This window comes from Canis lupus, chromosome 2 (genome assembly GCF_011100685.1).
Source record: "Canis lupus familiaris isolate Mischka breed German Shepherd chromosome 2, alternate assembly UU_Cfam_GSD_1.0, whole genome shotgun sequence".
In the NCBI taxonomy this organism is placed as follows: Eukaryota; Metazoa; Chordata; class Mammalia; order Carnivora; family Canidae; genus Canis; species Canis lupus.
The window spans coordinates 5,263,598-5,278,443 of record NC_049223.1 but is presented as its reverse complement, the minus strand read 5'-3'; the positions used below and the strand labels follow the sequence as shown (position 1 = coordinate 5,278,443).

The following is a 14,846-nucleotide window of genomic DNA, read 5'->3' as shown; positions in this document are numbered from 1 at the left end:
TGAAACTCTTTCTAAAATATACTGCAGATTGTAAACCTTTTCTTGATGACCCAAGGCCGCTGTACTGAGCAAAAATAATTATATTTATTTAGATTTTTAAAACATTTTATTTATTCACTCATGAGAGAAATACAGAGAGAGAGGCAGAGACATAGGCAGAAGAAGAAGCAGGCTCCCTGCGGGGAGCCTGATGTGAGACTCAATCCCAGGACCCCAGGATCAAGACTTGAGCCAAAGGCAGACACTCAACCACTGAGCCACCCAGGCACCCCATATGTGTGAGGTAGCACCCATCCCTGTATTCACCTGGCCCTGCTTCATGGTCTTCAGAGCACTTATAAATATATGTGTTCTCCTCTCCTGTCTGCCTCTCCCCTCCAGTCTACGAGCTCTGTGAAGGCAGGGACTCGCTCACCAGTGACGCCCCATGGCTGCAGTTACAGTCCTCCCTTCTGGGCCTGCAGAGCCGTGGGGGTGATGTCCCTGCACCTCCTGACACAAACAGCTGTGCACCCAACTGCATTACCTGTTCCCGTAGTTCTTGTTTCTCCTTGGATGTCACTTCTCTCCGTGATCATTCTGGCTGCCTTAAATCAATACCAGCTCTCTTCTATGATTGGATGCTCTTAGTCTCTTACATCTAGGAAACATTGCTATTTTTTAAAGATTAATAAATCTTTAAATCCCAGTAGCCAAACTACCTACCCTTCCTACCTACCTATTAGTTTAGGGAAGATACTGGAGAAAATAATAAAACTGGCAGGACCTTTGAAGTGATTGTGTTTTGTTACTCATTTTTTGAGCAAACTGTTGGTCCTGAGTCACCTTGCTGATGGCTGCACAGATCTGAGTAGCAGAGCGGGCACCACATGCTGAAACAACAGGGTGTGCGTGCTCAGCTCAGGTCCTCCTTGGGCTTCTCGGGCTCACTTCTTAGGCTCAGCTCACTCTGATTCTGGAACGAAAATAGCAACGTTTCAGGGGCGTGTGGGTGGCCCAGTTGGTTAAGCATCTGATCCTTGATTTCAGCCTAGGGATGATCTCAGGGTCCAGAGATGGAGCCCCGTGCAGGGGCTCCTCACTCGTGGGGCGTCTGCTTCTCTCTATTTCTCTCCCCCTCTCCTTCTGCCCCTCTCCCTGCTTGTGGTCATTCTCTCTAATAAACAGTATCTTCCCTAAACTAATAGGTAGGTAGGTAGGAAGGGTGGGTAGTTTGGCTACTGGGATATGGGGTTGTTGTTTTTCTCTTCTGCATTTTGACTGCCTCCTCCATCCTTGTGAAGCCCTGTAAGTAAGTAGTTAGTGTTAGTGTATTTCCAAAAGGAATGTAAGATTGTGTCTGCCATAATGTACCAGATATGAATTTTAAAGTTCTGGGGAGAGGTTGTAGTGTAACTGACTGAGAAACAGATTCTTCAGAGTTCTCTGAGCAAAGACGTCCACCTTCCAAAGGCCTCCTCAAGAAATACCCACCCCAGAACATCTCTTTATTCCTATGCCATCTTTATCTCCTTTTCTCTCTCTCTTCTAGTTCTACAAGAAACTGCCATTGGACATTTGCTTCTTTCTTTTCATTTCAAGTTTCAAATTAGTAATTTATCATTTCAAAACTATCATTGAAAAGATTTTTTTAAATAAATGTCATTAATAGAAAGTCCCAAGTGATAAAATTAGTATTAAATCCTTTCCCTGGAAGGACAATATGCTTCCTTCTTCACGATGAAAAATGCAGTTTCATGTTTCCCTCTGGCTCCAGCTGCCAGGTCACTAAGGGACCAATGTAAGGTTCCATCCTAACACTTTTGCCAACTTTCTTCCTCATTTACAACCTCCACTTTATTACCTTGCTTGTATAATTGCTTCCATTATAAACCACCTTGAATGATTTTTGGAAAAACATATTTTTGAGTGATGTTTCACTAGAATATTCTACTGCAGGCAAGACTGAAATAAGCATAAGCCTGGACAGTATTTCCTCTTCCTCTTTCCTCTTCCTGAGATTCTTATAACTGAGAACCAAGTTAAATACACAGTCTCTCAGATGGAAATGCTGATCCCAAATAAAAAGGGGTCCCTTGCCAGTTTCAGAATTCAAGAACAAAACATTTGATTCATGGTGGTGGAAAGGGAATCTCTGTCATTCAACATATTGCCATCATTTAAGCATAGCTTTGGATTATAGAAAATTGTTGTCAAGAACAAGAGACATTTTTTTCAGACAGTGGAACAAGGAGGCAGGACCTCTGTCATATTAAAAGAACATCCACCACAACTAACACCAACTGAGTTGCGGAAATCATTCACTAGACTGCTAGGGGCCATTGTACCTATGGCGGTAATATAATTATTTGTGAGCACTTTCTGGCCCAGGGCATTGGATCAAAAACATAATAGGAATGGGAAGGAGGACAGGAATGTAATTGGTGTCCTGCTCCTTACATGGTTAGCTCTTGAATGGTCCACTCCCAGACTTGATGCATTTAAGCATTCCCAATCTTCATCCTCCTTCACCCACTAAAATACCAACCAATAAGAAGAGATGAAACCATGAACTATTTGACTCATCCACCATTTTAGTGTATTACAAATGATAGATCATGAGGGAGAAAAATGATTTAGGGTGCCTAAAAATACCGGGGACTACCCTCAATACTTACAAACCATTATTTGTTGCCATTTTTATTGTCTTGCACTTTTATGGTGCAACTTGTAGCATTAGAGTTCCCACAATTACAAAATCTTCAGCCTGTTCACGGTGAGTGTACTATTTGTTCTCTCAGCCTAAAAGACAGATATATGCTCTTACAACATGTAAATAGGTGAGTTCAAATACCTTAAGCCAGAACACAGTGAAACACATTACTAGTGTTACAATACAAAAGGTGATATTTCTTTGTATGTAAGGTAAAATGACGTACCATTTCATTAGTGTTCAGATTGATGTATTGATTAAAATTGTATCTAATTAAATCCAGACTTATATATTCTAATTTGTGCCTTAATACATAAAGTTCTTAACTGGAAAAAATTTTGCAAATGAACACATATATTATCTATTCTGTTGCTTTTATGCTGTAAATGGGCTCCTATAAGTTAGCAAAGTCACACTTCTACTCTTCTGTGGACTGTTAACATCTGCCTTCACCCATCTGCTTTGCCAGCAGACAAAGATGACATATACACAAGACATTAAAGCAGCCTAAGCAACTTACCTAACTCACAGCTGCATTTGTAATAGAGAAATGGGTTTTCTAGGAATTCTGACATGTTTTTTCCCATTTGTAAGCAGATGGACCTTAGGTAATTTTGTGTTCACTGGTCACTGTGTGGCAAACTCTTTTTTTGACATGGAATGCAGAGATTAATTACAGTCCAGGCCCAGTAAAAAGCAATCACAAATTTATAATTAGTAAATTTTGAGTGAATTATATTTCATTATATTTTAAAAACATTATATCCACTTGCTTATGTCTAAGTTGACTTTATAGGAACAAATGTATTTATATATTAAGATTATAGTAAATACATCAATAATATTAATGAGTTAAATTATATTAATCATATATTAATTTTTAAATTTTTCCATTCCCTTTAGAAATCAATCCAAGAAGAAAAACGAAGACCAAGAAAAGATAGGTAAATTATTATTTCTAAATTTCAATGACATCTTATCAAAACAAAATATAAATCCATATGTTCAAATTACAACTGAAAATCACTTATTTTTTAAAATCACCTATTTTATGTGAATAGATTTGGAAAGTAGTATCCTCTCAATACATTTATATTATAAATATGTGGTTTATATGTAATTTAGAAGATCATCTTACCTATTAGAAACATATTGAATTAGCACAGTGCAAAGCATACATTAAGATCAGATCATTTATGAGTGAATTGTATTGTCCCCATACAGAATTTGCTTTTCTCTGTCCATTAATATGGTTTTGATTGGGCAATCTGAACACACTTGGTGTCCATGAACTTTCTTTCCCCAAACTCCTTTGCTTTTTGTTCTTCCAACACATGTTCAATCTCACTCCTTATAATATTTACGAATTTGTCAGGAAACAAGGTTTGTGTTACCTTGCAGGTATGGCAACTTAGATTCACACTAGTCCCCTTTCCTGTAACATTTCAGCCCACCAATAATTTACTATCTTAACATAATACCAATATTTCAAATTAACTGACTTCCAGGGAGTGCTAATAACAATCAAGGGTTTTTTTTTATTGAGTACCAGTGGACACTGAACTCTTGATTTATGTATCAGTGGCATTCTGAAAGTTAATTTGTCAATTGGCATCTGTAACTTGAAAAGCAACTTCCCCAGAAACTCTGTAACACTTGGTCATTTTCCAGATCCTTCCCTGTTAACCTCTTATGAAGTCCCATCAGACTTCAGGTACTGAGCATCACAGGAATCAAGACTAATGGGAGTAAATCCAAGAATTAAAATGGTCACAGACATACCCCTGTGTGTATATCCTGTGCAGGAATTACCATTTAGCACAGAAATTAACCCACTAAAGACCAACAGTAAGGAGAGGACAGAAGGTTACCTGTGAGAGAAGTAAAGTAAGATCATGAAACATTGTATACATCTGTACTTAACCGATGGCTGAGAAAACTGGAAAATGCTGTGTTGACACATTAAGGTCAGCTTTTCTCATAGTGGCCCGGGGGTCAGTTGTGAACCCTGTCCTAGACTGGCCAAACTGGAACTTTATAATCACTGGCTATCTAGCAACTGCTAGTTTTGGGCCAACGTGAATAAGATGAAGCCAGGAAAAGCTGCTCCAGCAGCTAATGCTCTCTTAAAGGTAAGAGATGAGGGGTTTGTTTCTCTTTTTAATTTATGGTGTATACTGTCTTATGTATTCCAAGACTCCTCTTGTTTCTATTGACATGTATGTGTTACTCCTAAATTTATAAAATAAAAGAAGAAAACAAGTATCCTGTAAAGTTTGAGTATAAAAGTAGATTGAAACCATGATGTGTTTATGTGTTTATTTACAGTCAAGGAAAATTATTAGACCTGGAAGATTTCTATTACAAGGAATTTTTGCCCAGTCATTCTAGACCAAAGGAACATAACCCTAGTGTAAGAGGTGGAAGACAACATGGAGAACACCAGCATCAATATTTTAATGCTGACAACAGGTAATACACTATTTCCTAAAGAATAGCATTTTCTATGTTTTACTAAGAATTCCATTTCTGAAGCACTGTCATTGTGTTTGGACTGTAACAAAGTATTCTCACTGAATAGTGCCTCTTAAGACTGATGTGTTGTTTAAAAGTAAACTCAAGGGTTATGGTAGAGTATTTAGACAACCCGTTCCATACCTGTTTTCTTGGTGTCATTGTTAACAGCACCTTCTTTTAAAAGTACCTCACTTTGCGGCATCTGGGTGGCTCAGTCAGTTAAGCATCTGATTCCTAGTTTCAGCTCAGGTCATGATCTCATAGGTTGTGACATCAGCCCCTCCACACACACACACACACACACACACACACACACCCAGTGGTGAGCTTTGCACTCAGCTGGGAACCTGAAGACTCTCTCCCTCCGCCCCTCCCCTCACTTGCGCACCTGTGTGTGCTCTCGCACTCTCTCTCTCTCTCTCTCCCCCCCCCACCCCCCCTCAAATAAATAAAAATTGTTTTTCAATTTTTTTTTAATTTAAAACGTACCTTACTTTGGACAATAAATTGCATAGTCCTACTAATGACAAGCAATAAACCAAACTCTGTGTTGAAGTACTAACCAATGGAATCTTCAACACTTACTGGCTCAGTTATGCTGTCATTTCTCAGAATCCATGACTTCAGACCCAAATAATATCTGGAAGAAAGACTCATATAGAAATACATGTTTGGGATTTGATTTCTCAGTTCACCACTAACTTTGTTTGACATTAAGTACTTAAACTATTTGTAGCTTACTTATTATTTTGGAATTTTTTCCCCAAAAAAAATTTTCTGTGAAGTTTTGAGAATTGAGGGCACATAATAAAATGGAAATGTGGTTTATAAGAAATGGGAGTAATGACAGGCAATGGAAAGCTGTTCTTCCAGAATCCTAAGTGAACATCCTGCCAGCATAGAGCACTCAGAACCCTCACCATTTCTTACACAGTGTGACCTGGTGGTTAAGGGAAGAAGTTTTAAAGTCAGTCAGCCTTAGATTGGATCCTGATTCTGCCACTTGGCAGTTGAGGACCTTGCTCATGTTACCAGACCTCTCCAAGCTTGTTTTCACATCTGGAAAAGGATTCACTAGTAACTACCACATTGTCATAGAGATTAAGTGAAATGATCATAGAGATTAGAGATTAAGTGAAATGATGTCTGTGAAGTACTTAACAGCACATGTGGCATAGGGGACAGGTTCCATAGATGGTGGATCTTTTCATCTTTATTTGCTTTTCCAGAATCTACTTGATTTCTGCCCCTTGTCTCCAAAAGATGTGTTTCCTCCATCCTGAGATCAAGAACTGTAACATTGGTGGAGCTTAGATGCCCCAGTCTAATCACAGGAGAATAACAAGTGCCCAAAAAGATTAAGTGACTTGCCCCAAGTCACACACTGAGTTAGTGAACTAAGATCCAAGGTTTTTCACTTCCTGCTCAAATTGCTTTCCATTGACATATCCACTTCCCATTTTAACAACCCAATTTGCCTCCTTTCTAGTATATTCATTCTCCCCTTCCCCCCAACCACAGACACACATCTACTATAAAAAGCATTATATCCCTGAAATACTGCCTGGTGTTGCATCCAGGTCTGCAGACGTGGATTAGTGTTCACTAGAATGGGAATGCTAGAAGCCAGCATTGGCTGAGTGCTTCCTTTGGGCTGGGTGCTATGCTGTTCACCCATTTAATTTTTACAGCAACCTTGTGAGACAGTGCCTCTCACTGCCCCATTTTATAGATGAGGAGACTACGTCTACAAAGTTTAATGACTGCAAAGTCACTTAGATAAAAAGCAAGGGAGCCAGAATCTGAACACAGGCCTTTTTGAGTTTAGAGTCAATGACATGAACCGCTATTCTGTATTGCTTCCCTGTCAAAGCCCTATGCTGGGTGCTTGAGGAAGGGGTGGACACAGTGGTGCAAACAATGTCATCCTCATCACCAAAGAGCTTGACTCTAGAGAGAAAGTAAATGATCAAACGAAGCTAAACAAGGTAACTCCAAGAGGGGGATTTTTCTAAGCTAAGAAAGACTAGAGACAAAACTATAAATGCACCAAGTAAATCTTGATGGGATCCTGGACTTAAAATAGAAAACAATTGATGTAAAAAAAAAATAAAAAAATAAAAAAATAAAAAAAAAAAGAAAACAATTGATGTGATGAGCCCTGGGTGTTGCATGCAACTGATGGATCTCTGAATTCTACCTCTGAAACAAACAAGTAAATAAATAGAAAACAAAACGCAGAAAAACAGCTCTAAAAGACATCTGGAGACAATTAAAGAGACTTGGCCTCAAAGTGTGTCTTGGAAGACATTATTGCAGAAAGAATATATATATAATTATTATATACATTAAATTATTATGTGATAAATACATATCTTATATATTATATACAAACAAGTATATTATTTATATATTAATAAATAAACATTATTCTGATAATATTTTATATATTGTATATTTAATATGCACATATACCAAGTATATGACTAATGTTACCCAGGAAGGTGTGAGTAGGTCTGGGAATCAGGAACCACAACAGTGATGACATTGGGCATCTCATGGACTTTAAGTGATTAAAAGTAGGAGCAGGTCATGATTAGAGGATGTCATTAGAAGACAACAGAACTAAGGGCCCCTCATCTCCTAAGGTGGGTCTTAGTGGGATCTCCGTTGAGCAATAATGAGAGGGTTTTTAAGGCATAGCCAAGTTTTAATTATGACAAGGAGATATAGGGAGGATGGTCAGGGAAGGAAAAAATGTGACAAGAGTGCCTTGGCCAAGGGATAGTAGAGTCACGAAGAAAACATCAGCAGAAAAGAGGCAAAGGGGTACACTGGGGAAGGTATGAGATTTGAGTGGGGTGGACATGGATTTGAATCCTCATTCCACTCCTCACTTGCTGTATCAAGTAGAATCAGTCTGTTTCCTCATCTGCCAACGAAGTCTAAGGATAACCTCTCAGGCCTTGCGAAGCTGTCCTTAGAATTCGAGATAACATGTGTGGTGTACCTGGAAGATGGTTGATACTCAACATGCTCACAACAGAAATGAGCTGAATAGGTATGAGAATTCAAGTCAGTTGATCAAAAGAGAATGATCACCTGCCCCATAGGTGATACCCATGGTATCCCAAAGACCTTTCCTGTCAAATATCCACTGAGTTCAAATGCCCTAAAAACCTTCCCAAAGGTGTCTTTTTTTAAATTCTCTATTCAGAATGGACTAGAATAAGGGCATACTCATCTGCAAGCAAAAGTTTAGCTGTCTCCTTTGATTATTATTTTCCCTGCTTTGCGTATACCTTCAATGATCCTGCCCATTTCTCCCTCAGTTAGTCAACTGGCAAACCCCAACACTGGGTAAACCCAACTTTACCCAGTTCATACCTGCACGTACACAGCTGTACATGGCTAGAGAAAAACACAACCAAACCTCACTCGAGATGTATGAGCACACACCTGAGGTGGGCCCCCTTACAGCTATTTTGCAATACTATATCTCCCTGAAATTCCACTGTCCCACTTTCCCAGGCCACTCTTTCAGATGCCTTCCTCTCTCCTCAAACCTTCAAAACCTCCTTGCTTTCAGATGACAACCGTCTTTCCTGTTTCACTGAGAAAATAATAGATAACAGACACATACTCCTACGGCCAAACCTACCGCTTACCTATATGCTTCCCTCAGTTTACTACGGATGACTCTCCTACTAATGAGGGCCAGACCTTCCTGTTGTTCACGGAATCCAAGTCCTTCTATCCGCTCAAGAACGTTGTCCTGCAGTTATTCCCCTCCCTCTTCTACATCTTGAATGTCTGTCCTCTTTACTACATCATTTCTGACAATCTGTGAACATGATATAATTGGACCCATCATAAAAAAACACCCTTGACTCAATCCCCCTTCCAAAACCCATGCTCCTGCTCTTCATGATAGCAAAAGAGCATTTACATGAGAGTGATCCTTCTTTCTCAAGGCCCTTGCTTCCCATTCTCTCATAAGCCCCTGCACTCAAGATTCTGTCCCCACCAGGCCACTGAAACTGCCCCTATCAAGGTCACAAGTGACCTCAATTTTGCCATACCCCATGATCTATTCTCAATCTTTATCTTGTCCTAGCAGAAGCATTTTGCATTTTTTTCTTTAAACCTATTTTTCACTGGACTCCAGGATAGTACTTCTTGATTCGCCTCCTACCTCACTGGCTTCTCTTCTAATTCTCCTTTACTGATTCCTCCTCATTTCTCTTGCCTCTCTACATTGGAGTGTCCCAGCCCTTTGCTTTATCAACAAATACTCTCATGACCTTAAATATTATCTATTTACTTAAAATTCCTAAACTGAAATCTCTAGCCTAGATAAGGATGTATATATCCAACTGCCTATTCATTATCTCCTCTTGGATGTCTAATAAATATCTCAAAATTTGAAAAACCCAAACCAAAACATTTATCTCCCCCTCCCCCAAAAAATATACTCCTATAACCTTCTTCATCTCATTAAATACCAACTTCATCCTTTCAGTTGTTGAAGCCAAAAACCGCACAGCCATTCTTGATTCTTTTCATTTATACCCCACATCCAAAGTATCAGCAGACTCATTCAGTTCTACTTTCAAGCATGACCAAAAGCTGGTCAGTTCTTTCCTCTTCTGTAAGCGTCACCATCAGTGTGGCCTGGACTTTTGCAGTATCTTTTAACAGACCTCTTTACTTCCCCTGTAGCAGTCAGATCCTTTTATGAACCAATCCTCCACTCATATCCCTCCAGTGTCTCCCTAGCTCAAGTAAAATTCAAATTCTTGCCAGGGTCCCAAAGCACTCAGTTCTCTGCCACATTGTCCCTTCATTCCTCCTACTCTCCTTCCTTGCTTGTCTCCCCCTTGCTTACTTTAATCAAGCCACAATGGCCTCCTTGCTGTTCTTGAACACCATACACACACCATAGTCTCGGGGCCTTTACACTGGTTGACCCATTATCCTGGCAGGACCACTCTTCCCTAAGATATCTGCCTGGCTCACTCACCCCTCCTCTTCCTTCAGGACTCTTCTCACATGTGTCACCTTACCAGAGAGGCATTTCCTGGTCACCCTCAACGGAATTGCTTGTACACACAAACACATATGTCACACCAGTCTTCTCTCACTAGGCTGCCTTATTTTTCTGCATAGCACCTCTCACCACCTGGCATGGGAAGGTTGTCCCTATAGTCTGCTCCTCTTCAACTCCATGAGAGTGGGGGCTTTTGTTCACCTTTAGCCTACACTGAGGCTAATACTTAGCAGGTACCACATAAGTAAATGAGTGCATCTGTGTAGCTGCATCTGGAAGAAGAGAGTGCCCTTCCTCCAGAGGCAAGTTGCTGAATCTAAAGGTAGAGTTGGTTCAGGAAACGTGGTGGAGCGGCCTCCCTTGAAAGAGCTGACGGGGACCACCACTAACATGGTTGATCCGATTTGGGAGGAGTGCTTCCGAGAAACATTTGAGCAGTTTTAAAGTGCAAAATGATGGTTATCTATTTAGGCGCTTTGAATGTTCCTGCTTGACCGAACTATGGTGGAAAAAAATTAAGGTACTAAAATAAATATTTGTTTATTGGTTGTGAGTTCTTGCAAACCGAAGGAAGCTTACCTCTCCCAGCTACACCTTCTGCCGCCTTACTTGGCTGTCATCTGACACAGAGTCACCAGATTCCCCCGCCGGCATGGGGACAGTTGAAAACCTGCTGAGAAAATTGTGCAGCTGCACTCGGCCACTCTCCCGGTGTTTTGAAAGTGCGGTTCCTAAATGCCTGCGGTTGGCGGGAGGTGGGGGAATAGAACCGGCTTTCGGGGTGGGCGGGGCTGCGCTGCTGGGCTGGCGCCTCTAACTCCGCGGCCCGGGTCTCGCTGCAGGTGCTGGGCGGAGGAGGACCCGGAGCCCGAGGAAAATGACCCCGCAGCGAACCCCTACGACTACAGGAGGCTCCTGCGTAAAACCTCCCAGCGGCAGCGCCTCCTGCAGCAGGTGTAGCCCGGCTGTTCCCGGGGCCACCGCCGGGGGAATGCGCGGGGGACTGGGGGGCTTGCAGGGGCCGAGGCGGGAGACCCTCGGGCGCTGGCGTCCCCGGGCGCGGAAGGCGCGGCCTTGACGGTGGCAGGGGCCTCTCCCTGCGCTCGCGCCTCCGGAGACGGAGAATTCTGTGAGCCCTTCCGACCGCACCCTCCGCTCCCACCGGCCCGCCAGTTGGGGCACCCCATCCCTGGGCCCCTGTGTATCCTTTTGTTCACCCATTTGCAACTCCTGTGGATCCTATGCGCCCGACCTCGCGCCGATCCCTCCTCTCTCATTTTGGGAGACGTCACCGATTTCTTTTCCCTTGGAAACGGCTCTCCCAGGCCCGCGGGACACTGGAGGGGCAAGCAAAACAAAGCCGGGGCCGGGGGAGGCTTTGAAGATGAACTTCATCTCAGACTCGCGCTTTTCCTTTCTCGTGATTGTTGAGGTGATTGAATAAAGAAAGTGCCTGGGAAAGTCCGTGGCTTTCGGGGCTGGGCCACCACATTCCCCGTTAGGGCTGGACGACTGCTGTCCAACCGTGCAGGTCCCCAGGGAGGGGGTGACAGTGCCTCTCGTCTCCACCAGCGAACAACGCCAGCCTGCAGCCTTCCCAAACAAACATACCATGTAAGTTAAAACCCACATCTTGTGCCCCAACATGGCCTAGGGACAAATCCCCAAGTCTCCACCGCAACCCCCTGCCCGCCGACACACACACACACACACACACACACACACACACACACACACCGTCAGCCCCACCACTGAGCAAACTGTCAGGGTTTTTAGGTTCTACTTGTCTGCAAATTTGAGGCAATCTCCTCGGTTCTGAATTTGGACGTATTTAAGAGAAAGAGGAGGACCATGGGCGGGCAGAGGTTTGCCTTCCTTCAGTTGACTGCATCTTATTTTAAAACCTGGGTTGCGCCTATCTGGAACGGACACTCTCTGCGTCTAAGCGGTCTGAAGAGCGTCAGGAAGGATGGCGAAGGGATTTGACGGTCGACCGAGTTGGGAGAAGGGTTTTGGGATGGGGCTTGTTCCTCCTGCTGGTGTACTTGCTGCTGTGGCCCAGAGCCCAGAAATTTGGGGAAAAGTTTGGAGAATTGAGTGAGAATGGGTGAATGTTTGTTGTGCCACTCACCCATCTGTAATCCAACCCAAAATGTTGGCTCTGAAAGGTACCCCCAGAGAGGACCGGCACAACCTCTTCATTTTACAATGAGACCTGCTCCAGGGGAAACCTCCTCCTGTGGCACGACTGAGCTCAGAGTTTAAGTGTATTGTAGGTCCTGCTCCTTCCCTGGGTTTTCTCCTTGTGGCCTCGGCTTGGGATCAGCCTTAGAGACCAACTGCTCACTTGTGACAGGCTGCTGGCTGGGCCTAGCACAGGCACCAGTGAAGCCCTCCCACCACCTGCGAGCCCTGTGCACTGTCGAGGAGGAGAGAGAGAGAGTCTAAAACCCGAGGTGAATGGAGTTCCCCCCACCCAGCCCAACCCACCCATCCACCCAGCACCAGGAGGCCCTCTGGGGGGAAAAAGCTAATAAGCTCCCCTTCCATGCCAGGCCCCTTCTTCAAGCTTCTAAAGTGGCCTGTGTGGACCAGAGGCCCCGCCCTTCGGTTGCTGGATTGGGAAGCAATAGGCTTCTTCCGTAAACTCTCTACCCCCTTTTTAAGTAGGAACTGGGAAAGGGAATGCAAACACTTGGTAAAAGGTTTCAGTGTTTTTATTTCCTTTTTTTCTTTTGTCTTTGTTTTCTCTCCTTTCTCTTTCTCTCTTCCTTTCCATCTCCCTTCCTTTTCTGTCCTTACACATTTAAACACTGAAAGACACAGGGGAAAACTTGTGCCAAACATTCTTCTTTGGGAGACCTGCAATGCCATCTCTGGATAATCCGCGGACAAGAAATAGGTCAACCCAGGAAATCCGCCGGGGAGAGCAGCCCCAGGAGCAAGGGTTTCTCTAAACCCTCTATTGAGGAAGAGGCTTAGAAAGCTTTTCCACGGAGCACTGGCCCGCCTCCCCTTCCCATTTGGTGGCTGCCTCCTTTGTGAACTAATGACTGTAATTATTACCTCCCTGAGCTCTTTTGTTATCTCCAACGCCAAGCCTGAGAGTAGGGGGGAACAGGCTCCTTTGCGAAATCAAAGTCTTTATAAAGCAAATTGCCTTCAAGGGAGGGACCATGTTAAGGAAAGACAAATCAGATCGCTGAGTGCTGTGAAGTAGGGTGTGTTAAATAAAAAATGCAAATACCACCATTACATTCAAAGTACTCCAGAGCTGCTGGATTTAATCGAGCTCAAACAGTAGAATTTTAAATTGCGTTAAAAAATTATGTTATATCTAGGTGTTGTGGTTTCTATCTTCCTTGTTAGTCCGCTTCTTCCTTCGGGGCTTTGTGAGAATCTTTAGGCCTTCAACCACTTACCCAAAGCAGAAAAGTTCTGCAACCCCAACCTGATGGTTTGAAGCAAAACATTGCCAGGATTTGTATGATTGATACAAAGAACTAGTCTCTCTGACTCGCATCTGCCCTGGTGGAGCAAGAGCTGCGGAGCTGCCCTGCCCCGCACAGACAACCGAATCCTGAAGTCTTTACACCCAGGCATCGTTACTTGGGCCCACTGAAGCCGAGAGCGTTGAGAAAGGTGGCGAAACAGAGGCCTGGGCTCATTTCATGCCCACCAAGCGCCGGCAGCCTGAAGCAGGCTTCCCGACACAGAAGGCTTTGCACCAAGCCTATGGCAGGACCTGGCCAGCACCCTTCCCAGACACCACTCCCTGGCCACTGTTCAGATCCTACTGCTCTCCCCCAGTCCAACGGGTAAGAAGAAGACAGAGCTTCGTGGAGAGAATTAACCAGGCCGGAGAGTGCCTGGAGACACAGGACTTGGGCTTGCATGCGGCCACCGAGGCACCAGGAAGCCCTTCCTAGGCGAGGATCGAGGGATGGTAGCCAAGACCGAGTGTCCGTGAGTCGCTGCTTTGGCAGCAGCTTTGGGGACTTGATTCAGGAGGTCAGAGAAATGAGGGCTTGTGAACGATAGAGTGGAAATGATAATCGCTCGCCCAAGGGAATGCACGCCCGGGAGGCAGGACCCAGCGTTTCCCCATCGAGGTCTTCCTCGCCCTCCCTCTAAGAGCCCAGGAGCCCTGAGGTCTGCTTGATGGCGATCTCTGCTACCGAGGGAAAGCAACGCGGCCCAGAATCTCGGGGCGTCTTCCCTTTGTTTAACAGCTTCGAGCGAAAGGATATTGTAAAAGAGTAGAGATTTCTACTCTTTTACCCCTTCCCACCAGGCCTCAGAAATAGTGAATCTCCCCACCTCACCATCCACCTCCCCACCCCAACCCACCCCGCTAACGTGATGATTCTCGGAGGGGCCGGGGTGGGGGGAGGTCATTGATTTGAGGCCCGTTGACTCGAGGGCCCAGCAGGCATTTCCTTCTTTCCGCCTTGAATTTGGAAAGCTCAGATTGCTTAGCTGGAAACTCTGTGCGCGCCTCCCACACACACATCGATTCAGGTCACACGAAAGCAGCAAACCCTTCCACGCCTCCGCGGGCCAAGGTCGCAAAATGACCAGATCCCA

At 44.0% G+C, this 14,846-nt stretch overlaps 1 protein-coding gene across 4 annotated transcripts in view; it reads left to right on the top strand.

The window, feature by feature from the left end:
- MYO3A (myosin IIIA) overlaps positions 1-11,720 on the top strand; it is a 246,154-nt gene extending 234,434 nt beyond the window's left edge. For 3 of the 4 annotated variants that reach the window (XM_038529759.1, XM_038529758.1, XM_038529760.1), the window contains 3 exons: positions 3,596-3,636; positions 5,021-5,164; positions 11,102-11,720. In XM_038529759.1, coding sequence (XP_038385687.1) covers positions 3,596-3,636; positions 5,021-5,164; positions 11,102-11,219 — 303 coding nt within the window. In that variant the 3' untranslated portion in view covers positions 11,220-11,720. Of the gene's footprint in view, positions 1-3,595; positions 3,637-5,020; positions 5,165-11,101 lie in introns of those variants that run through there. The other variant, XM_038529761.1, reaches the window with a different exon arrangement.
- The last annotated feature ends 3,126 nt before the right edge of the window (positions 11,721-14,846 follow it).